The sequence below is a fragment of the Hippocampus zosterae genome, chromosome 15, assembly GCF_025434085.1.
Source record: "Hippocampus zosterae strain Florida chromosome 15, ASM2543408v3, whole genome shotgun sequence".
NCBI classification, from domain to species: Eukaryota; Metazoa; Chordata; class Actinopteri; order Syngnathiformes; family Syngnathidae; genus Hippocampus; species Hippocampus zosterae.
The window spans coordinates 17,381,037-17,405,748 of record NC_067465.1 but is presented as its reverse complement, the minus strand read 5'-3'; the positions used below and the strand labels follow the sequence as shown (position 1 = coordinate 17,405,748).

Here is a 24,712-nt window from a genome sequence, read left to right as displayed (position 1 = left end):
AGATTTGAATCCAATTGAGATTCTGTGGTGTGACCGTAAACACATAGTTCATGCTAGAGAACCCTCCAATATGGCAGAGTTGAAGCAATCCTGCAAAGCAAACAAGGGCAACAATTCCCCCGCAGCCAGCCATCTCGTTACCTTTGCGTCCCACGTCGTAGACGCATAATTTTCCTGTGGGATGCACAGTTCCAAATAATCTGCGTTTTTGCGACACAAGGAAATTTCTCAGTAAAAAAAAAAAAAAAAAAAAAACTATGGTACATCTTTTTTTCCAGCAAAGATCGCAGTTTGATAATCGCCGTCATTGTTGTTTTGAAAATATATATTACTAACATGTACAAAGACACACAAATGGTTGTTTGTTTGTTTTTTCCTCCTCGGATCTACTTGGGACCTGTCTTAGATCTACCGGTAGATAATAATAATAAAAATAATACATTTTATTTATAAGCGCCTTTCAAGACACTCAAGGACACTTTACAATAACAAAACACAAAACAATACGGGTTGAGCAGTGGCAGCCAAAACGCGCTAGCGTTCACTCAACTCGAAGGTCAGAAAGAAACCACAGGGGAGGGAGAGAGGGAGAAAAAACCCACGCTCGAACTACCCTCATTTTGAGGATAATTTGAGTGAGGCAAAAAAACTCCTGCACAAGCATATGACAGTTACAACAGGTCACAAGACATAAACAATGAAGACGGTGAATCAAGGGAATGTATGAGGGAGGGGGTAATGGTGGGGGGCTAGCTTCCGTGCATATTTTTATCAGGGGAAGGTCGAGATAACAGATGTTGTTTTAGTAGCAGGCTGCCCAAGAATTTGGGCAGATCAGGATCGATGTAATGGGCACCCCTGGTTTAGATATTTTTTTTGTCTAAATAAATTAAATTGGCATTTAGAAACTGCCTTTTTTATTTCCTTGGGTTCTCTGGAGAAAGTTAAAATTGGTTTGATGAAGTTAATTTTTTTGCGAGCGATAAACATACAAAAAACACAAAAATCAGGAAGACGGCAGACACTTTTTCACTGCAATATATGTAATGTCTTACCTCTGGTGTATAAAGGACTGCTGCCAAGGGGGGTAGCCACAGAAGGTTGTCGTCTCCTCTTGTTTGATTGGACAATGATCTGGTAGCCCTGCATCAACCTCTGACAGATAAATTCTTCAAACACTTGAGTAGCAGTCATCCCTGGCGATTCATCTTCTCGCCTAGAAAGAATTAAGATAACAGTCACATAAGATATTCAAACATAAACTTGATTTACAGTATACGTGCATGCCCATTTTAAAACAGATTACATATTGGGCTGGACAAATGTGGAAACATAATCACAATTTAGATTGAGAGTGAAATTACGATGAAGGGGGAGATTGATTTCAAAACTTCATTTTGAAATCAATACAACGTATTATTACTATGACTACTACTACTACTAATTTCATACCATGTCATGTGGAAATATGTGGTGGTGTGACTAAAAGAAAAGTCCTAGAATCTTTGTATCCTTGAATTTCGAGAAATGTAGGCTAAGTACTGAAGGAAAATTCTTTTGAATCCGTGAAAACTCTCAGTATTACTTGAAAGGAAAAAGAGAATATAATAAAGTGAAATAACAGTATGTTAAAATAGTACAGATTAAAATAAACAAATAAAAACAAATATAGGTTGTTCCTGTGCGTTGGCCTCATAAGTGCACACATTACTATTATACAAAGTGTGTAATTTTTTTTAGTTTTTTTTTAGTTTAGTTTGATAGTAAACTCCAACTGGTGTGTCATTATCTAGCTTAAAGCACGCTCACGGACGGAAGAATCACATACGGTACACGCTTGCCCAAAAGCAATATGATGCATTTAGTTTACTTCCACAAATGATGGAACTTTTAAACGCACCACAATGTCCTGCACATTAATAGTTTTTCTCCAGTTATAAAAATGAACTTTGAATTAATTGTCCAGCCCTATTCGTACACCGTATATAAAATTGATATATTTTTCCTCATTCATTGACATCATGCAACAAGTGTTATTTGGTATCATTGGGTCAAGGTAAAAGTCGACAAACACCTCTCCAGGTCACTGTGTGGCAGCAAGTCATAGCATCCTTCAGTGTAGTCACTTTGTAGCATTTGCCGATCAGGGAAGTAGTCAGTGGTGAGTGGCAAGCAGGCCGGTGTGGTCAGAGATTTCCAGTCAACTCCCACTGCACAGCAGAAGCTGGGAACTGTCAGACATAAAGAGGATACCAATTTCATTTTATGTCAATATTTCTCTCTCTTTTTTTTTTCTTAATAAATCTAATATCAATGTTAACCACAGGATGGGAGACATCGCTCACCAAATATTAGAATTTTTTGACAAGAATTTGTGAGTTTGTTTGTTCACCAGCCTCTTGAGGATTGATCACATCCACAAGGGTTCAGATTAAGGTCTGGGGAGTTTATAATCATAATAAATATGTCGATGTTTGTACCCTGAGCCTCATAGTGATCACTTTTGCCTTGTGGAAAGGTGCTCCATCAGGTTAGAAAAGGTTTTGTTCATCATCAAAAGGGTCTTGGATGGTTGGGAAACACTCATGGCTGTGTTTTTAGGCAAAATTGTGAGTGAATCCAGTACCTGGGCTGAGATGTAACCCCCCACATGAATGGTCTCAAGGTGCTTTACTGTTGGCATGACACAGGACTGATGCACTTGCTCACATTTTCTTCTCCCAACAATCGTTTTTTTTGTTGTTGTTTTTTTTAACGAATGCCCCAAACAATCGGAAAGGGGATCAGAAAAAATGATATAACCGCAGTCCTCAGCAGTCCAATCCTCGTACCTGTTTCAGATTATCAGTCTATCCCTAATGTTGTTCCTGCAGACAAGTGGCTTCTTTGTTGTCCTTCTTGACACCAGGCTATCTTCCGAAAGTATTTGCCTCACTGAGTGTGTCGGTGCACTCACACCTGCCTGCTGCCATTCCTGGCTAAGTTCTGCACTGGTGGAGCTCCAATTATGCAGCTGAATCACCTTTGGGAGACAGTCCTGTTTTCCGGACGTTCTTAGGTCTCCTGAAATCTTCTTCACAGCAACTGAACCTCTCTCCTTGAAGTTCAATTAAGTTCACTTTAATGACTCTGACAGCTCAAACTTTTCTTTGGAAATGTTATAAATCGGTCCTTCGGTGAGTATGTTTCAAACACTGAAGACGGGTCACCATATTCTTGTTTCCTCTGCCTTGTAGAATACATGACATATCAGTTCCATTGCGTCCCCAGGTTGAATATTTGCTCTTAACAATGCATTGCTGAGTGACTGGAGCCACGGGGGCCCATTGAGTTACATGACAATTCTGACACTTATCCACTTGTTGCGCTGAGGGCTCAACTAAAAAGCAGCCTCACTTTTTCCATGTGGAAAAATGTAATCCTGCGAAAGAATCTTCATTTTTAAATAATGTACAGCTGTACCTCTACTTCCGAAATTAATTGGTTCTAGAGGAAATTTCGTAACTACAAAATGTTGTAAATTGAGACGCATTTTCCATGTACCGTAAATGTCCTGATCCGTTCTACATCCCCGCGCCTCAATTTCAGAAATAAATGTTTTCTAAAGCATAAAAAGGTATCAAAATATGTAACAAATACATGTTACAATTAGATTATTGCACAATAAATGAGAGTTGTGCATAATCAAAATATAATTAAAAAAAACAAAGACTAGTGTAGAAAATAAAAATTATGATTATTTCACTTTTAACTGAATCCTCATTGTTGTTTGCCCTCTTTAGTTCATCTTGTCTTTCAGACGTGGTTTTTGCCTGCCGTTTTGTAAAGAACTGAGCAAAGGACATCTGCAATTGTCGGTTTTTAACAATCATTTGAAAATGTCCAAGGCAAACGTCAGCATAGTGAGCGATTGCCTGACTGGTGAACACTTTTTCTGGGTGATTCTCATTGACGTTAAACTATCGGAACGCCTCATGGCCCGAAGAGCGAATGACGAGGATGCTGCAAAGACACGTGTATCTACGTATTGAGCTACACACAAAATTTCTTATGAAGAGGCATTCGTAACTAGATGTATGTAGTAATGGAATACACTTTTTTGTACTCCTGACTACTTAACGCCGTTATATGTTATACTCGCCAAGCATGTTTTCCCATTCTTTTTGTAAAACAGCTCAAGCTCAGTAAAGACTGTTGAGAGCGTTTGTGAACAACAGGTCTTTTTTTCAGGTATTTCCACAGATTCTGAATTGGATTTAAGTCTGGACTTGGTCATTATAACACCTGGAATATGCGTAGCTTTGCACCATTCCTTTGTAGATTTTGCTTTATGTGTAAGTTGATTGTCTTGTTACAAGGTTAACCTGCGTCCCAGTCTCAGTTTTTTTGCAGACACCAACAAGTTTTCTTTTAAAAGGGCCCTGTATTTAGCGCCATTTTGAACCATTTTCCCTCTCCCTTCCCATGCTAGCACTATGTGTACAGTGGGGACAGTATGGTCAGGGTGATGTGAAGTGCTACTTTTACGCCAAACATAACGCTCTGTATTTTGCCCAAAAAGTTTCATTTGGGTTTGATCTGACCAGGGCACCTTCTGGTGTGTCTTATGGCAAAGTTCAAATGGGCCTTTTGATCAATTTTTTGAAGAAATGTCTTTCCTCTTGCCACTCTTCAAAAGGCGGTGAGCGTTACTTTTTTGTTTAACGAATTCATTCGTCAGAAGCAGTGAATGAGATGCGTGACTTGTCATTCTGTATAGCATGCTGTGAGTTGTTTGTGTGATTGTGTTCTTGTGAACGGTGCAGGAATTGCGCCTTTTCGGGATCAGTAAAGTGAGTGAACCTGGATCTGCAAAGAGTGAAAACAAAATGTAATTTCTGCTATCACTGCTCGCTAAGAAACACCACAGTTTTCACTCTTTTCTGCAAACGAAACATTTTGAATTTCATGTGCTTTTGTGCATTTTTAGGCCTTCAAAAACAACTTTGTTTTCTTGGTACACGGTGTGTTGCAATGATCTTTAGGTGACACACCCAAAATTTATCGTACAGCAGATTAAATCTCAGAAAATTTTGATCAAATATGGCCACTTTACAAAATGAAAACATTTGAAAAAAAATAAAAATGGACTCCTTGTTGGGTTTAGGGTATGGCTCTTTTTGATAGGTCATGGGCTGTTACTGAAGATGTGCCTACCGATTTTTGTAGACCTAAGTAAACGGAAGAGCTGAATCTTGAATTTATCACTAGTTTCATCAGTTGCTATGCATGTTTATACCAAGAAAATGGACATCATTTTTCTTGGCAAGCAACACGTCGCCACAATAACTGTTCAACGAAAAAAAAAGCTTTACTTAACTTTTCAAATGAAACAGCTATGGATGAAGCACCCAAAGTTTGAAGACAATAGGATGAAGTCTTGAAAAGGAGTTCACTAAAATATGTCCTCTTATTAAAGGCTAAAAATGGGGCCATATTTAAAAGTTAAATTAAAAATGTTGCAGGTTTAGCACATTGTTCCAAGAGACTTCTTGGTCAGTCTTAGAGCTGGTAAATGTGCCTCCAACATTTCGTAGATCTTGGTGAAACGGACAACTGGGAATGCTTCGATAAAAAATTGTAAGGGCCATGAGCCATTGCCACTCAATAAATAAACAAATAAATCGCACAATAACTCTCAACAACATATTTTTTTGCCAGACCTGATAATGTGTGTGCAAAGGATTATGTGTTTTACACACGTTTAGACTGGGGCCCAATGACTTCAGCAAACAATTAATATTGCCATTTTCCTGACAGGAAAATCTTGATTCAACTCGTGATCCTCCTCCTCCCCACACTCCAAATAAAGCGGAATCTCTGAACAGTAATGGTACATATCATGATATAAATGTACTTGTGAGAAATTATAATGGAAGTATCGAGTCCATTAAATATGAAAAGAGGATTACTCTTCTCTCTTGCTTCGTTTCATGAAAATTTTTACATCTTCATGTAAACATACAGGATGTCAGTTTTTTCTTTGATGTAATGAAATGGGCTGAGCGAATAAATCCCATGCTTACAGCAACAGCATTTGGCAAAAGCTAAATAAGTTTGTGTTTTAGGATGATCCATGACTTAATACTGTTCTGAGCAAATTTTAGGTTTTGTAGTTCAGGTTAACCGGTTTGGGGAAAACATTAAAAAATAAAACATTTTCTCTTGCCACCAGATGGCGATACCACTATGATAAAAAATAGGTTCATAGATGTTTTCGCGCCTGAACACTCATGCGAGAGTTCAGCGAAGTCTTAATTTAGTTGAATAACTTACTTGGATTGGCTCCATTTCGAGGGAAGTCGTCAAATTCAGAAGCATTGCTGGTCCCTGTACGGATGTAACATTTTAGACAAGAACAGAGAGCAGCAGAAATGCATGTCATATAACTCAACTCAACTATATTTACAGAGAAAATTAAAACAACAACCACTGTATACAAAGTGCTGTATATGGAGCAAAAAGAATTCACACTACAGCAAACAATGAAATAATATATGAAGAACAAAGACAATAGAAAGCGGGAACGAGGGACCAGCAACGGAAAAGGCTTGATCCACTGTGAACCTCCGCTTGGTTCTCGGTACCTCTCATAGTGTCTGGTCCGCAGACCTGAGGCAGGTGTGTAGGGGTGGAAGAGCCCAGATAGGTATGGTGGGGAGAGGCCATTTAACACATTCAGCACCAGCCAATTCTGGACTAAGTCTGAAAAGACGTTTATAAACGTCTTTGGGAGTGAATGAGTTAAAGATTCGAAAACAAATAATAGGATCTTAAAAAGAACTCCAAAATGTACTGGGAGCCATTGAAGGGAAGCCAGAATTGGCATTATGTGCTCCCTCTTACGAGCTCCAGTTAGGAGGCGTGCAGCAGCATTTTGAATCAACTGGAGATGCTTATTGGATGATTGGCTGACTCCAAAGTAAAGCGCAAATTCAAGACCAGGTACATCTGATAATTAACTGAGACAAATTGTGGACTATTTCTAAAATATACAGTATATTTTTCTACAGTACTTTTTCTTTGATAGCATGTTTTGGAGTATGCTTACCACCATTGTTGCCAGGACTTTGAGCGTATTCTTCTGTCCCTCCACTAATGTAAACAACATTGTCATCTGCTTGTGGGTAGCTTGTTTGCCTGAAACAGAAGGGGTTTAGTGTTGTCATTGTCAGTTTTTTTCTCTATCCTCAAATCTCTCTCTCTCTCTGCTCCCTGTTTAGGAAAAAGGTCATTGTCATTTGCAGTTTCCAAACTGCCTTACCATTGGTGGATTAGAGGAATAATAGTCGCGCCATTGCAGTGGAATACTTGCTTATTTCCCTTTACACGAAACTTTTTTTTTAACATAAGTAAATAATTTAAAATAAAAGCCCCAAGACCGTGTTACCATGACATAGGATAAGATATCCTTTATCTGTCCCACACTGCAGAAATTTAGTCTACAGCAGCAAGATTGTGGGTAGAAATAAGAAAGAAGAAAAACAAATGACAAGGACATTGTAAACCTAAGTTGGAGAATAAAGTGCAATGTAAGTGAATTATGAGTGTCAGTAAGAGTGGAACCCATCATATTGCAGTATTGCAATACTCGGCAATCCATTATGGCATTGTCTGCTGGTCAGGCAGGATCTCAGCCCAGGACAGAAAGAGACTGGAGTGACTGGTCAGGAAGGCCAGTTCTGTCCTGGGCTGCTCCCTTGACACTCTGGAGGAGGTGGGCGACAGAAGGATGCTAACTAAGCTAAAAGCTATGATGGACAGTCCCTCCCACCCCCTCCAGCCCGCCCTGACAGCACGAGGTAGCTCCTTCAGCCAGAGACTTTTACACCCGCGCTGCAAGGAGAGATACCGACGCTCGTTCCTACCGACTGCTGTCAGGCTGCTGAATAAAAATAATAACAATAATAATAATAATAATTGAATGATGTGAAAAACTATTATAAATAGCACTGCGATTTATCCATTTTGTATTTATATTGCACTTAATTGAACGGTGTTTGTTTGTTTTTTCTTCTTTCTTCTTTCTACCTACATTCTTGCTACTAGAGGCTGTAAATTTCCCCAGTGTGGGACAAATAAAGGATATCTTATTTTATTAGTTTAGTTTAGTTAGTTCCACCCATTCCTTTTGGAACATTGGGTGACGAGTCTCCTCCATTTGTTCCGGTCACTGGCGACCCTTCTTGCTCCATGCCAGCTGACACCCATCTCACTGAGGTCTTCTTTGGCAGTCTGTCTCCACGTCTTCTTTGGCCTACCTCTCTTCCTCTTTCCACTTTCTGGCATCCAGTCCATGGCCACACTTGCCGGTCTCTCTCTTGGCAGTCGGAGTATGTGGCCGATCATTTTCCTTCTCCTTTCAGAGACAATGTCTGACAGTTCAGCCACTCCTGCCTTCTTCATCACCTCCTCGTTGGTGATGTGGTCTCTCCATGAGATCCTCATGATGGATCTCAGGCAACGCTGATGGAAGACATCTAACTTGTTGGTAATGTTGGCTGTCTTCATCCATGTCTCACATTACAAAGTTAATTAAGATGATGAAGAGTAGAGGTGACAGAATGCAACCCTGTCTTACACCAGTGACAATGTCAAAATCATCAATTGTGCCACTGTTGGTTTTCACATGACAAGTTGAGTTGTGGTACAATGACCTGAAGATGTTGATGTACTTGAGGAGTACACCATACAGCTGGACGATCTGCCACAGTGATTCCCAGTGGATGCTGTCAAAGGCTTTCTTGAAATCGATATTGTTGATCATGAGTGGTATCTGAAGTTCTTGGCACTGCTCTATGATGTTTCGAAGAGTAAAGATCTGTTCGGCGCAAGGCGTTCCTTTCCTGAAGCCGGCTTGCTCTTCCCTCATGATGTTATCCACTTTGTCTTTAAGGCGATGTAGTAGAATACTGCAGAATACCTTGCTGGGGATTGACAGCAGTGTAATAACCACCAGTTATTGCAGTCAGTGAGGTTTCCCTTCTTAGGCAGCGTGACAATGACCCCACGTCTCCAATCAGCAGGAACCTCTTCAGCATGCCAAATCAGGTTGAACAGGTGGGTAAGGCTCTGTACAACAGTGTCCTGGCCATGTTTCAACAGCTCGGCAGCTACCTCATTGAGTCCCAGTGCCTTGTTGTTCTTACGGCCCTTGATTGCTCTGGCAACCTCAGTCTCCGATATCTCTGCCGATGTAATGTTTAGAGGTGGAGCTGGTGTCTCTTGATCGAAATTGAAGAGCACGGGAGGCATTGGTTGGTTGAGAACCTCCATGAAGTGTTCCAGCCATCTTGCTTCTTGCTCCTCATTGCTTAGGAGTGTCCTGCTATCATTACTCCTGATTGGCACTCTAGAGCTGCTCCTGGAGTTGGTTAGCTCCCGCACTCTGCTGCTTCCTGTGCCTCTCTTGCTTTCTCTTCTCGCCACTGTCTTTTGCCCTTGCTGCAACTCTTCTTCACTGCCTTGTCCAAGCGCCTGTACTCCTCGTCTTCCAGGACATTATATCGCAGTATAATTTTTGCAGATTTGTCCATTTGTGGAATTTTTGTTGTAACCCACCATTCATGCGTATTTGTGATTTTCTCTAATGTGACAATACAAAAATTAGTATTTTAATTATTTTGAATACAAATTAAATGGTTGCTAAACAATTGTTCACATTAAGGTAAGTAGGTAGGTAGGTAAATAGTTATAATTTAATAATAATAATTTTCCGCAATAAAAGGCGCACTGGATTATGAGGCGCACCTTCATTGAATGGCCTATTTTGTAATTTTTTTCATATATTGGACGCACTGGATTATAAAACGCAATCTACAATGCATTCATTCATTCATTCATTCATTCATCTTCCTAACCGCTTGATCCTCACTAGGGTCGCGGGGGGTGCTGGAGCCTATCCCAGCTGTCTCCGGGCAGTAGGCGGGGGACACCCTGAATCGGTTGCCAGCCAATCGCAGGGCACACAGAGACGAACAACCATTCGCACTCACACTCACACTCACACCTAGGGACAATTTAGAGTGTTCAATCAGCCTGCCATGCATATTTTTGGAATGTGGGAGGAAACCGGAGCACCCGGAGAAAACCCACGCAGGCCCGGGGAGAACATGCAAACTCCACACAGGGAGGCCGGAGCTGGAATCGAACCCGGTACCTCTGCACTGTGAAGCCGACGTGCTAACCACTGGACTACCGGTACAATGCATATACTAGATATATATGCACTCGTTGAACTCGAGAGGCGGTCATGAACGCATTTCCTTGAGCGTAGCTCCAACAGAACAATCAGATGTCAATAAAATATAGGAGACTGGACTGTGACCGAGGTGTTTGTTATTTATTCCTTTGTTGTGCATTGTATTCACAAACGATGAAATCACAAAATAAATTCTGTAGGGGGGCTATAGAATTTATTTTGTGATTTCCTCGCTTGATTTTCTGTTTTGATACATACTTTCAATATCGTAGTTTCATTGAAGCAATCGTTAATTTTCGTTTTTCGGCAGCGGTCTTGAACGCCTCTCGAGTCGAACAAAAGAAGGCACGGAGACACACAAAGACGTACCTGTATTTGTTGAGACTGTTTTAAAAAATTAACACCACAGCACTCCTTTTTTCGGTGCTGCAACAACAACTTATTTAATAAAGCAGCAACACAGTTCACTGAAACAACAGCAAGTTATAACATTGTAAGCATGTCTCCAGGAAGGCGCCATCTAGGAATCGACATATTAACGTAATAACCATACACAAGGCGCACCTGATTTTAAGGCACGCTGTGAGCTTTCAAGAAAATGGAAGACTTTTCGGTGCGCATTATCGTGTGGAAAATACGGTACTGTGGTGTTAAGTGTCCCCCTGACTGATTTTTTAAATATTTTGCATGTTTGTCCTACTTAAATGTATCCCATCAACAAAAAAACATTAAAATTAGCTTAAAATAACACAAGTTAAAAAAATGCAGGTTTTTAAAAAAAAATTTCCTTTATTATTACAAAATGGCCCTGTGTTAAAAAGTGTTTGCCCCCAGGAACAAATGTGAAGGAAAGTAAATGCGATCAATTAGTGTGGAAAAGGATAGAAAGCCATTTTAAAAGCTTTAGCGAACCACAGTGAGAGCCCATCCATCAGTCAATTTTCTACCGCTTTTTAAAGGTCGGGTAGCGGGAGCAAAAGCTTTAGCAGGGAAGTCCAGAGTTCCCTTTCCTCAGCCACTTCTTCCAGCTCTTCCCAGGGGATCCTAAGGCGTTCCCAGGCCAGCCAGGAGAGAGAGTCTCTTTACTGTGTCCTGGATTGTGCTTGGGGCTTCCTGCCAGTGGGACATGCACCTCACTACGGAGGCATCCTAATCAGATGCCTGAGCCACCTCATCTGGCTCCTCTCGACGTGGAGAAGAAGCGGCTCGACTCAGATGTTCTCCTCGTGCCTGTGTGGCTTTTCTCCAGGGACTCTGGTCCCCCCCCCCCCCCCGCCCCGCTGCCTCATAACCATAACCCCCCCCCACACACACACACACACACACAGAAATAAGGTAGATAAAAAAAGTAAAAAGAAAGAAATCAGTCTTCATTCAACACAGTTATTATGTTCAAGGGAGTAGGATGAAGTAAAAAACTTATCTAGTCTTACCCCGTTATGTGTTTATATCTACTAAATCATTTTTATATCAATCAGAAAAGAAAAAGTAAGAAGAAGTCTCCATTAAGGCTCATACTTTACCCTTAACCGTGATATTTTTACAACTTTTGGTTTGTATCGGGATTATATACATCCTCACGCTGGCACACTTGTCTCAATTTTCTCTTGTATTCATAATGGATATTTCAATACCTTTCTCTATTTATCAACTTAGTTCTGATTTATCATTATATTTAATGTTTAGAATTTATCATTTTAACTCTGATTGATGTAGGTTGTTTGTACTATTTTTTTTAATTTGTTTTTGAACTCAGCAAGCGATTTACTAATTTTTAGGTCCGTTTCGAGATTATTCCACAGATTAACACCTTTCCTAGATACACTTCTTTGCTTGATGTTTGTTCTTGTTTTGAGTTTTTTGCATAAGTTGGTACAGTGCACTCCGCTTAATAGAACACCATTGGGCCGAAGCGCTTCTGTTCTACTAAGCGGGGTTTCTATTAACCGGAGACACTTTATTAGGTACACCTTCAGACACGTCGACGACCAAGTTATGCACGCAGAAAACCCCCTGCTGACGAGTTAGAAGAGATATTTCGACTGTGGACGTCCATATCTTTAATCAAACAACAACTTTAATCAACTTCAGTCAAACATCTCAAATCATGAGAAAAAATTTGTTACTTTTGTCTGGAAACAGGAGTCCGTAGTTTTGCGGTTGACTTCCCTCTCAATGCGCTGGATAAGAGGGAAGTCCTGGAAACCGCGGGCGTACCTTCTGAGAATCCGGCAATGCATCGTATCGTCTGAGTATGTCCTTCTTATCCGCAGGTGATAGCCCTCGTCTCTTGAATGAAGTTGAAGCCATTGTGACGTGCGTGTGTCTATGTGTGGAGTGACGCGTGCTACCTGTTACTGTATACGGCTAGAACTACCGCGTTTTCTCGCGATAGTGGTACAGTATCGCGATAGCTACACTTCGAAAACCACTAGTTTACAATGTTCATTGCTTACGGCCTGTTCTATTAAGCGGAGATCTGTTCTACTAAGCGGAGTATCTTTATAGGAAATTGCATTAGGCAAATCTGTTCCAGAGCCTTTTGCTCTATTAAGCGGATTACTCTATTAACCGGTGTTCTATTAAGCGGAGTGCACTGTACCTCTTAATTCATAGTTGCTTTCTCAAATTTCAAAAAAACGTCTGAATGTTTTGGCAGAGCAGGTTATTGTGTGCTTTGTACATTAATTGGGGGATTTTAAAGTCAACCAGGTCATAAAATGTCATCGTATTTAATTTGATAAATAGTGGATTTGTGGGTTCCGTATATTTTGATCTATTAATAATTCGAATTCCTTTTTTTTTGTAGTTTGAGAATAGGGAGTGTGTTTGTTTTGCAGGCATTTCCCCATATTTCCACACAGTAGGTCATATATGGTAATAATAATGAAGTGTATAATGTGTACAAAGATCTCTTATTTAGCACTTCCTTGGTTTTGTAGAGGATCCCTACGGTCTTGGCTATTTTTCTTTTTACGTTATCGATATGTGGTTTCCAACATAGTTTTGAGTCTATTACTAATCCAAGAAACTTGGTTTCATACGCTCTTTCTATTTCAATTGAGTTTACCATAATTTTAGCTTGGTGTTTGATTGGTCTTGTGCCAAAAACAATTAACTTCGATTTTTTCAGGTTAAGTGACAATTTATTTCTGTCGAACCAGTTTTTTAATTTGTTTAATTCGTTTTCTACGGTTGTCAGGAGCTCCTGTGTGTTTTTAACACACATTAAAAACACTAAAAGTCCCATAGGGCAGCCAACTGGCTGACCGTTCTCATGCTAATGTGAAGAAAACCACCACATTCCATTTGAACAAGATGGGGGGAGAGCTCCACCGTGCTGCATTTACAGAACAATGTTGACAAAATAGGCCGTTGAGTTGTTTTAGACAACACAGCTTATGCATCTAGGGCAGTGTTTTTCAAACCCTTTGCCGCGGCACAGGCATACAAATTGGATATTTTCCCGCGGCACACCTTAAAGCACACCTGTGCCGCAGGAAAATATCCAATTTGTATGCCTGTGCGGTCTATCGATAGGCCCAGAAAGTAATTGTGTAGTACCCTCCCATACTGCTAGGGAGCAGCAACAGGTACTTATTATTATTTTTAATTCTTAATTATTCATTCATTAATTAAATATGTAATATAATGCTAATTAATAATTTTTAATATATATTATGTATTGTTATATATTATAACATTGCCTTGTGTTTAGACTCGTCACTTGAGACAAGTGAATTTGTGACGCATAAATGCAGGACGACGTGAAACAATAAATATGAAAGATTATGAAATACTTTTTTCTTTGTGTTCATTTGATTCCAATTCAAGCTGTTATAACGCTATTATTCAATGTTAAAAACAGTTATAGTAACAATATAAGACGTTGTTAAAATAAGCGTTTTTTCCCCATATTTTCAGCTAGTGGTGTGCCGCGAGATTTTTTTCAATGAAAGATGTGTGCCTTGGCTCAAATAAGTTTGAAAAACACTGAACTGGGACACCCACCACGTTCCATTTGAATAAGATGGGGGAAGAGCCCCACCTTGTGTTTTCGCAGGGAAGTATGTCTCATAGCTCCTGTGTACCGTTTTGAAATTCCGCCCCAGATTGGCTTCCTTCGGCAATGCCACCGTTGCATTGCAAATCACACAATCAGGCTTTGAATGAGAATAAACAAAAAAAATAATCTTGGTCCCACGCAAGGTGAAAATGGTAGTTCTTAGCTCGTTTCCTCTCAGTCATGTTGACGTTTCATGGCGTCAACAGCTGTGATCGCGAGCTGCTTGCTACTGTCTGTTGAACAATGCTGAATGATGTCATCGGGGCGGTGGCTAATATGCGATTTACTTGGGTTTTTTTCTTACCTTTTATTCTTTTGTAATTTTTATTTGATGATGTTTTCTTAATTTATTTTAGAAAAAGAAAGGTTTTACATTTACATCCAGCTCAGATTGTAAACCTGGCGGGATCAGCCAGCAACGGCTTCATTTGGGGGAAGGGGCCACAACAGCACCCGGCGCTGCACATTGAGAACAATGTGCTTTCGCCACACAGACTCCAAAAGTCTTCAATAACACCAGAAAAAGTCGCTAGATTGTCACAAGTCACTTTTTTGAAAAAAGAGTCGCTCTAGAGGGTCTGAATACTCACTAAATATCGCGTCAAAGTCACCAAGTTGGCAACACTGACTTCCTGTTATGACATTAAAAAAAAAAAAATCCTACACACCTCGCGGTTGACGAGGGATTGACTGGTTGGGCACCCCTGATCTAAATTGTCCCTTGGAGTGATTGTGAGCGCAAATGGTTATTTGCCTTTGTGTGCCCCGGAACCTAGTTCAGGGTTTACCCTACCGACTCCCCAAAGACAGCTGGGAGGATATATTCGTGGGTCATTCAATAAATAAGGTGATTTTTTCAGTTTAAGGACTTCTAACACAGATAGAAGCTTACCGGTACTTTTTTTCCCACAGTCTCCCAGCATTGTCACGCAATTTTCCTATATGTGCACAAGCTTCCATCTTTCCTCAGCGTCAAAATATTTGGGCTCATGTCTCAGCCAGTCGCTCCCGACAACTTTGGACTTCATCCTCACTTTCAAACTTCCACTTGACCACCTGGGAAGCCTGAGCTTCACACAGTGTATATGTGAAAAGTGACCATGAAACATTCTGAATTAATTTGTTTTTTAAAGAAGTGATTCTTGGCATTATATACTTTTAATATATTACCTCAGCTGTGATTTCGTGTGTGCTAAGTGTATCTAACCTTCCTGTGGTCTCCTGATTTGCAACTTCCAGCGGCTCAGATGAGATGTGGGCATGATCTCTCTGATAACTGTCTTGCAATTCAGCAATGCTTTGCCTGGTCTGGTGATGGATTTGAATAGCTTCTCCAAGAGTATCTGAAGAACATAATTGGGTTTATTAAACAAACAAATGATACAAAAATCTGCACACCCCTGTCCAAATGATGTTGTTTTTTTTTTAAGATAACTAATTTCAACGTGTTTTCGACCATTAATGTCATACCTTTAACCCAAACAACTCAATTGAAAATCCTCAAAGTCAGATTTTTGGCATCAAGATAAACAGTATAAATTGGTCAAACATTTTGGAAATTAGAGAAGAAAAACAAACAGAAAAATCTGACATTTTGAATATTTTTGTGCGTATTTCAAGGAAAATATTGGTAAGTGGCAGCTGAGGGCATTTGCAAATCATTCCAAATGGGAATTGAATGTGGTCAATGAATTTTTATTAAATTAAATAAAAAACAATTTGCATTTGTTAAATGTAATGATCCAAAGGGAAATGTGAATTTTTAATCAACAAAAAAATTAAATCCATCCGGTCCATTTATCCTGGTCACGGGGTCACGGGGGGCTGGAGCCTATCCAAGCCGTCTTCGGGCAGTAGGCCGGGGACCCGGTTGCCAGCCAATCACAGGGCTTTTTGGCGGCTTTTAGCAATCCTTCGAAAAAATCCAAGGCAAACATCATTGCAGTGAGCGATCGCCCGACTGGTGAACACTTTCTGGGTGATTCACATTTACGTAAAACTATCCGAACGCCTCATGGCGCGAGGGGCGAATGACGTAACAAGAGGCAATATTTTCCTCTTGGGGCGTTTCGTAACTTTCGTATGAAGACATGTTCGTAAGTAGAGGTACCACTGTACATACTTAGAATGTATAATGTATAATATAATGTAAAATGGGCGGGCCGGTAGTCCAGTGGTTAGCACGTCGGCTTCACAGTGCAGAGGTACCGGGTTCGATTCCGGCTCCAGCCTCCCTGTGTGGAGTTTGCATGTTCTCCCCGGGCCTGCGTGGGTTTTCTCCAGGTGCTCCGGTTTCCTCCCACATTCCAAAAACATGCGTGGCAGGCTGATTGAACACTCTAAATTGTCCCTAGGTGTGAGTGTGAGTGCGAATGGTTGTTCGTTTCTGTGTGCCCTGCGATTGGCTGGCAACCGATTCAGGGTGTCCCCTGCCTACTGCCTGAAGACAGCTGGGATAGGCTCCAGCACCCCCCGCGACCCTAGTGAGGATCAAGCGGCTCGGAAAATGAAAGAATGAATGTTTTTAGTTTGAATGTTTTAGTTAGAATGAATGAATAATGTATAATGTAACTCTAATATTACAATGTGTACTGTACATACATACCCAAAATGAATATACACATTACCTGTAACCACTGTACAATGGACCCCGGATTCACTCATACTGGTAACCCAGTTTCACACCTAAAACTGCTGTTCCACCACACCTCAAAAATCCTGGTTGTGCATAGGTTTAGTATTTTTATTTTATTTTTTTGTTATGTGGACCCCATAATTGACAATTCCAATTCTCGATTCTGAAATTGAATTTAGATGTTTTCTCTTAGTTTGCCTTGTACAGTACATTACTTGTGTTGTTTAAAAATCATATAATAAAGGTGAATTTTTCCAGAATTTATTTTAAGTACCGTATTTTCACAACTATTCGACGCACCGTACGGTTGGGCGCAGTCTCATTAATGGGTGACATTTCTGTATTTTACACATAGACAAACCACACTGTCTTAATGGGCGCAGTTTTACAGTGGTAAAACATACGCCAGCTTAAACATATGGCATGCATGCGCGCACGCTAACACGTTAGCTTGAAGCATACGGTAGCATGCCAAGACATACAGATACAAGCTAAAAACACGTTTTTACAAAGACAACGAAAGCAGAACCGAGTTCGGGTGTATTTTATTTAGCCATCGTACAATGTTCTCACCTTTTTCGATCAATCATCACCCAGAAATCCATCAAAGTCCTCATCCTCTGTATCAGAAGCAGAGGACTGCACATCCCAGTTGTCATTGAACGCATCACATGCTAAAGTGTGAGTGCTACGCATTGCCGAGCGGAAAGAAGGAGCAGCAACAGCAAAGTCAACATTTCTCTCGTGTGAAGCTTTCCCACATTTGAAAGTAAAGAACAGAGCGAAACATGGTGGCAGCGCGTGTGTGTGTAGAAAGAATTGAACAATTATGCAAGTACCGTAATCCATCAAAAACGCCGCGTTCCCTCTCGTTGTTGCGTATTGTGGCGTAACCCGCCCAGCGCTGCCTCTCACTCTGTGTAAAGTTGTGTTTGCCATACATCATCCATTGTTCCCATGCCGTTCGCAACTTTACTTTGAACGCCCGGTTGATGCCGATGTCCAGCGGTTGGAGTTCTTTAGTCAAGCCTCCGGGAATAACGGCAAGCTCAGAGTTCATTTGCTTGATTTGGTTTTTCATCGCTGCTGTGAGATGGGCACGCATGCCAAAAGCATAACCGGTGGCTTTAAGTTTGAACTGAGCTTCGTAGGCGTGTCTCTTTGTCGAATTTATTTTCAGGGGTTCTTAGAAACCAAAACCGGAGTTGTTTTGCAACAATGCACATTGCCACACTCTATACAGGTGTTGGTACCTGCTTGCATCGTCCCTTTAGCGTCCACTTACACGCCCACCCTTCACCCATTGGCGCACTGCTCCCCAGCATGCCTGTCTCTCTCCCTCTCTCTCTGTCTCTCTCTCCCTCCCTCTCCATATATGTATATATACACGCCCACCCTTCCCTGATTGGCCGACTTCTTTCCCGCATGCCTGGCCACAGTCACTTCCGCCTTTTCTCTATATAAACAGCGTGTAGGCTCTCAGTCAGATTTTGGAACTCAACGCATACAAAAGACGCTCCGCACCATAAGGCGTCCTGTCCATTTTGGAGAAAGACTTTTAATGGCACCTTATAGTCGTGAAAATACGGTACATGAATTTGTGTGTGCCATTTAACTGTGTACGACCCAATGAATGGTCCTTATGCCCCTTTTCAATCTGGTAATCGCCAATGACGAGTTGAAACGGGAGTGGCAATACTTCCCATATTCACCAATCCGGCAGAGGGGCAATTCATCTGTCAAAACTGAACCGGGAAACCTAAGTCAAAAGCCCTGGCTACCGAGAACAAATGTAAGTATGAAAAATAATTGTCTTCATGGCCACCTATCCATGGGATTGAGTACGGTATAAATCCAATATTGCTGGATTAAAAATAAAAAAATAAAACATTGCTTATCAAACCAATTACAAAATGTTGACATATGCCAGCATGGTAACAAAGGTTAGCTAGCTAAAGCCTTTGAAAAGAACGTGAAAATATAGTGTTGGTTGCTGCACCAAAACTAACGTCATTGTTCCCAAATTGTGTTATACAGGGTGGCCCACTTAAAAGTAGCCCGGATTTTTTTTTAAATTAAAATATTTTTTAAATTTTTTTCAAAACATGTATTTAATTACGTGAATGTTACAAGTGACCCAAGTCTTTCCAAAACCTGTTTTTATTACTTACAGGTTACAAGAGATGCTGGAAGTGTCCCCCATTGACATCTATACATTTTTGAGCACGGCACAGGATGTTGGCTGATACTGACTGCAGCTCTGCTAAGGTGATGCTTCGGATAGTGTTGGTGATGTTCTGTTTGAGTTCGTTCAGGGTATGAGGATTATTTGCGTACACCTTTTCTTTTAAATTCCCCCATAGATAAAAATCGCATGAGGTCAGGTCCGGAGACCGTGGTGGCCATAACCCCTTGCTCACAGTTCGCTCTTCCGTAAAGACTTCATGAATGGATGCCAGTGACATGTGGGACGTGTGACATGTTGCACCATCTTGTTGGAAGAAGGAGTACATTCTTTCTTGTGGTGTTAGTTGCTCGTAAAACTGTTCCAAGATGCCCAGATAAACATCGGTATTCACTGTTGATTCAAAGAAAAATGGGCCCACTATCCGTGTTCCTGAAACTGCACACCAAACACCGATTTTCTGGTCATGTAGTGGTTTTTCGCGTGTCATGTGGGGATTCACAGAAGACCAGTACCGCGTATTCTGGGAATTTACGTATCCTGATAAGTGAAACCATGCTTCGTCCGACATAAAGTATAGCAGTGGGTCCAAAAGTCCGTCTGCAATGCTAGTCAGCAACCATGTACAGTAATTAATGCGTTTAGCTTTATCGGGCTGCTTTAGTTCCTGAACACATGAAATTCGGTATGGTTTCAGTTTCAGAGAATTCAGTACACGCTGACATGTCGTTCGTGATACACCAACTTGCTGGGATAGTCTTCGAGTTGACTTGTGAGGGCTATTTGTAATTCGCTGCTGAACATCACTGACAACTTCGGGCGTCCGGACTAATTTAGGTCTCTGCTTCTTCACGTTTGCGAGAGAGCCAGTGTCTCGCCATTTCTTAACCAGGCTCTGAACACAACGTTTAGCCGGTGGTTTTGTTTGTGGGTACTCGCGAGTGAACGCCTCTTGTGTTTTCTTAATTGATCCGGTTCGCACATAGCCTTCCACAATCACTATTCTCTGCTGCAAGGAAAACACCATTTTCTTGAGGTATGGTACGCACCCGGAGAAGGTAGGAGCACTACTGTTCGTGTATAATCTAAAACAAACAAAAATTGGCTCAGCGCCAACGTGTATAACCGGAGCAGTTTTGGAACACTTCCAGCATCTCTTGTAACCTGTAAGTAATAAAAACAGGTTTTGGAAAGACTTGGGTCACTTGTAACATTCACGTAATTAAATACATGTTTTGAAAAAAATTAAAAAAATATTTTAATTTAAAAAAAAATCTGGGCTACTTTTAAGTGGGCCACCCTGTATTAGAAGAAAGCATTTAGTGCCCCTCCAAACACTTTGCCACAGCTATAAATAGAATAATTTGTCTATAAAGTTGTTATCAGTTCTCTTCTGCATAACATACAGTGTTATGCAGCATTAAAAAAAATTAAAAAGACAAGTGTTAATCTATGGAATAACTTTATTAACACAGGAGAACAAATTTATACTCCCGGCGCACACAATTGACAATGAGAGCACCACCTTCAATGAATGGCTATTTTGTAATTTTTGTTTCATACATTAGAGGCCTGGCATTAAAAGGCGCAATCTACAATGCCTCCACTAGATGGTGCTTGGCTCCTTCCATTTAACTCGAGAGTCGTCCTTTTAACTTGAAAGGCGTTCATGACCGCCTCTGAAAAATGTAAATGAACTAGTACTGTACTTAAATGAAACTACGAAAACTGAAAAATCACAAAATAAATTCTATATCCACCCTAGAGAATTTATTTTGTGATTTCTTCGCTTGATTTTCTCCACCCTAGAGAATTTATTTTGTGATTTCTTCGCTTGATTTTCTTTGTTTTTTCATTGAAGTAAGAATTAATTCGAGTGGAACGGAAGAAGGCACGGAGACGGACAAAGACATACAGTACCTGTATTTGCTGAGACTGTGAAAACCATTAATAGAGTCTGCGGTTAAAAAAATAATAAAACCACAACCACAGCTCTGCTTTTTTCAACAAATACAGGTGCTTCTTTGTCTGTCTCCTTCGCTTCTTTTCTTCCGGTCAACTCGAGAGGTGTTCATGACCGCCTCCGAAAAACGCATTGGCATTTCCTTTATCATAGCTCCAACAGTACGATCAGATAAGATAAGAAAACCTTTAATAGTCTCACAATGGAGAAATTCCCACTTCACAGTAGAAATGTTATGCGAGGAAGAAGTGGAAGAACAAAATAAATAGGAGATCCTGGAAAGGCAGCCACAATCACGGCGCCATCTTGAAGTCAAAATAACATGACAAAATGTCAGTCATAGTTCTTTATTCCTTTGTTGTGTATTCACAAATGATGAAATCACAATATAAATTCAATAGGGGGGGAGGGCTATAGAATTTATATTGTGATATCCTCGCTTGCTTTTCAGTTGTGTGATGTATTATGTTTTATTGTATTGTATAGATGTATTATTTTCAATTTTTGGAGTTTTATTGAAGTAATCGTTAGTTTACGTTTTTCGGAGGCGGTCTTGAACGCCTCTCGAGTCGAACAAAAGAAGGCATGGAGACAGACAAAGACGTAGCTGTATTTGTTTTTAAAAAATTAACACCACAGGTCTCCTTTTGTCGGAGCTGCAACACAAACTTATTAGTAAAGCGGCGACTCAGTTCATTGAACCAACAGCAAGTTATAACATTGGAAGCATGTCTCCAGGAAGGAGCCAATCGACATATTCCCGTAATGACCATACAAAAGACGCACCGGATTTTAAGGCGCTCGGTGAGCTTTTAAAAAAATGGAAGACTTTTTGATGCGCCATATAGTGCAGAAAATACGGTACTACAAATATTTACTTCTATATGCATGTATATCATTAAATTTGGCCTTATAAATATTATATATACTGATACACATGTACATATACCTGTAGAGGGGTATACCCACTTTCCCTCTTTAGCGGGGGGAGGGGGGGGGGGGTCTCGGTCCCCATTAACCATGATAAGCTGGCCGATATCACCATATACAGTATATCGTAACAACAATACTATCTTCTCACATTCCTACTATAGTGTTTACCGTTATGTGTCATCTGCAGATAACTCCACGGAATAAGAACGCCAGAAGAAACTTGATTTATTTATTGATGATTGATTTAAATATTTATTTATTTCTACCGACCGCCGTCAAGCTGCTGAATAAACATGCATGATAACCTGTAACCATTATCAATAGCACAGCCACCTTACGCTGTGTTTTCTATGCTATTGCTATTTATTATTTAGTATATTTATTCTACAACTATAAGATAAGATATCCTTTATTTGTCCCACACTGGGGAAATTTACAGCCTCCAGCAGCAAGAATGTATGTAGAAAGAAGAAAGAAGAAAGAGAAAAAAACAACAAACATCTTTCAATTAAATGCAATATGAACACAAAATATTACTAGTGCTTTATTTTATATTGCACTTATATTGAACTGTGTACAGTTCTTTTTGAAACATTTATTTTGTACAATGAAACACTTTATCCTCCCAATCTTGCTGCTGTAGACTACAAATTTCCCATGTGTGGGACAAATAAAGGGTTTCTTATCTTATCTTAAAAGGTTTTAGCTTATCATCCTTATGCCACACAGCTGCCATCAGTTGGCAGACTGAACAACAACACAGGGACGTGAATAATCTACATAGATTATTACATAGATAGACATCCTACTTTACAAACATATGGTGAAAATTGACATTGAAAGTCAATGAAAATTAATAAGTTACCAGGCGGTAACTGCAAATAACAAACACTATTACTCCGGGAAAGGAAAAACAAAAACAAACCCAGAAATCTTAACTATTCACAAATTATAGCTTTAAAAACTAAACTAAACAAAAAACACCTCGGTCAGGGGTGGCCAACCTCTGCTCAGCTAGATTTCTTGTAAATGTCATGCCAACATGATTATGATATGAAATTGACTCCAACAGGAATAAGACCACAGGCCAGTCCTTTTCAACAATGAATAATGTGTTCACTGTCTCACACACACAAACTCTCAGTTCAACCAAATCCACAAACAAAAATCGAACATTTTTCTCTTACTATGCATATCGCTCTTAGCGCTTTAGTGCAGGGGCTTCTGGCGTTCCTTCTCTTGAACAATACTCTTCAAATCTGTCTTGTATTCCGTTGTTGCCACTCGAAGCAAGCACAGTTTGCATGCGAGCTGCGGTGGTTACTTACTACTTGGGTCAGCTTGCCACATAGGGCAAACGTTTTTGACCAAAGATCGACTTTTGAAGCGACCAACCTCCCGTGATTGACCCGATCGTGCACATGCAAGCATATACTGTACGCACGCATGCGAGTGCCCAACCATGCTCATGCACGCATATGCACGCACGCCACGATGAGCAATAGCCGTAACAGACCCGTACATGAACGAAACCGAAACACACAGACGCAAAATAACGCTACATACACACAACAGGAAATGTTATACGGCATGAAGAATGATTTCGAACACAGGTGTCAAACTGAAGGCAGACCCCATCCTCCAACTCATTTTATGTGGCCCGCAAAAGCAAATGACGTCAACTTCCACAATCCATGCTAAGATCTGGAACAAAACTTCTAATTATCACCTGTAATAAGTGGCATTGAGATTTCACTTTTTATTATTTATATTTATTAGCGGTTACCCCCGCAACCGACACCGGCTAAGCGGATTGATGGATGAATGATTGAATGGAGATTGCAGTACAATGGGATGCATTCCTCATTTGATCCAGGTCTCTTTAATGTCACTTCAAAATAAAGTGAGTAAAGATATGCAGTCAAAGTGTGTTGTCAATTTTTTTGTAGAAAAAATATAGCGTGCTAAATCATTATTGTGACAAAAAAAAGGCCAATTTTAGTGATAGCGATATTTTTTTTCCATATCGCGCAGCACTAGTATACATGACGAGAGAAGTCCAAAATTAATAATGGAAAAAGGAAAAAGAGGGATAATGAATTAAAAATGATGTTAATAGTATACCAAAGAAAGTACAGCTCACCAAGAGGGAATGTGTGCATCCAGCGCCTGCGGTTAGATGTGAGCTTCATGGGCATTCTGGTTGGTGTGAAGGGGTTTATAAGGGCTCTCTGCGGTGTATAGCCTCCTGGCTGTATGTACAGGGTGGACTCAGCACTTCCCACTGTGAACCTAGCAGGAGCACTTGAGTCTCGTTGAGATTCCACCGTCTTCTCAGACAACTCTGAATAAAGAATCACAATGAATGGGAAGCAAAGTGTGGGTGGATTGTGGAGTTTTTATCATATGAAAAATTACCTTTGGCACATGTGTACCCGAGAGAGCTACTGACTTCATAAACCATAGAAGGCATCCGGGGTATCAGAAACATGTTAGCTACAGGGCCAAGACTGTCATCAGATGCCAGGCTATGTTGTTCATCAGCACCAGTGAAACACAAAGGAGGAGATGTGCCCATGCAAGTTGAAACATCCGCAGACCCACAGCTTTTTTTTCCACTTCTCTCTTTACCCCGAACCATCCTGCGAAAGTGAGTTACAGTATCTTTGGCAAACATGGATTCAAGTGTT

The 24,712-nt window shown here is 40.4% G+C and overlaps 1 protein-coding gene across 5 annotated transcripts in view; it reads right to left on the bottom strand.

The window, feature by feature from the left end:
• The window catches only part of depdc5 (DEP domain containing 5, GATOR1 subcomplex subunit), a 124,350-nt gene that overhangs the window by 45,366 nt on the left and 54,272 nt on the right, over positions 1–24,712 (bottom strand). For all 5 annotated transcript variants that reach the window (XM_052088363.1, XM_052088364.1, XM_052088367.1 and 2 more), the window contains 7 exons: positions 24,441–24,664; positions 24,166–24,366; positions 15,514–15,649; positions 7,091–7,179; positions 6,316–6,369; positions 2,075–2,231; positions 1,056–1,216 (listed from right to left, as the gene is read on the bottom strand). In XM_052088363.1, the coding sequence (XP_051944323.1) occupies positions 1,056–1,216; positions 2,075–2,231; positions 6,316–6,369; positions 7,091–7,179; positions 15,514–15,649; positions 24,166–24,366; positions 24,441–24,664 (1,022 nt within the window). The remainder of the gene's footprint in view (positions 1–1,055; positions 1,217–2,074; positions 2,232–6,315; positions 6,370–7,090; positions 7,180–15,513; positions 15,650–24,165; positions 24,367–24,440; positions 24,665–24,712) is intronic.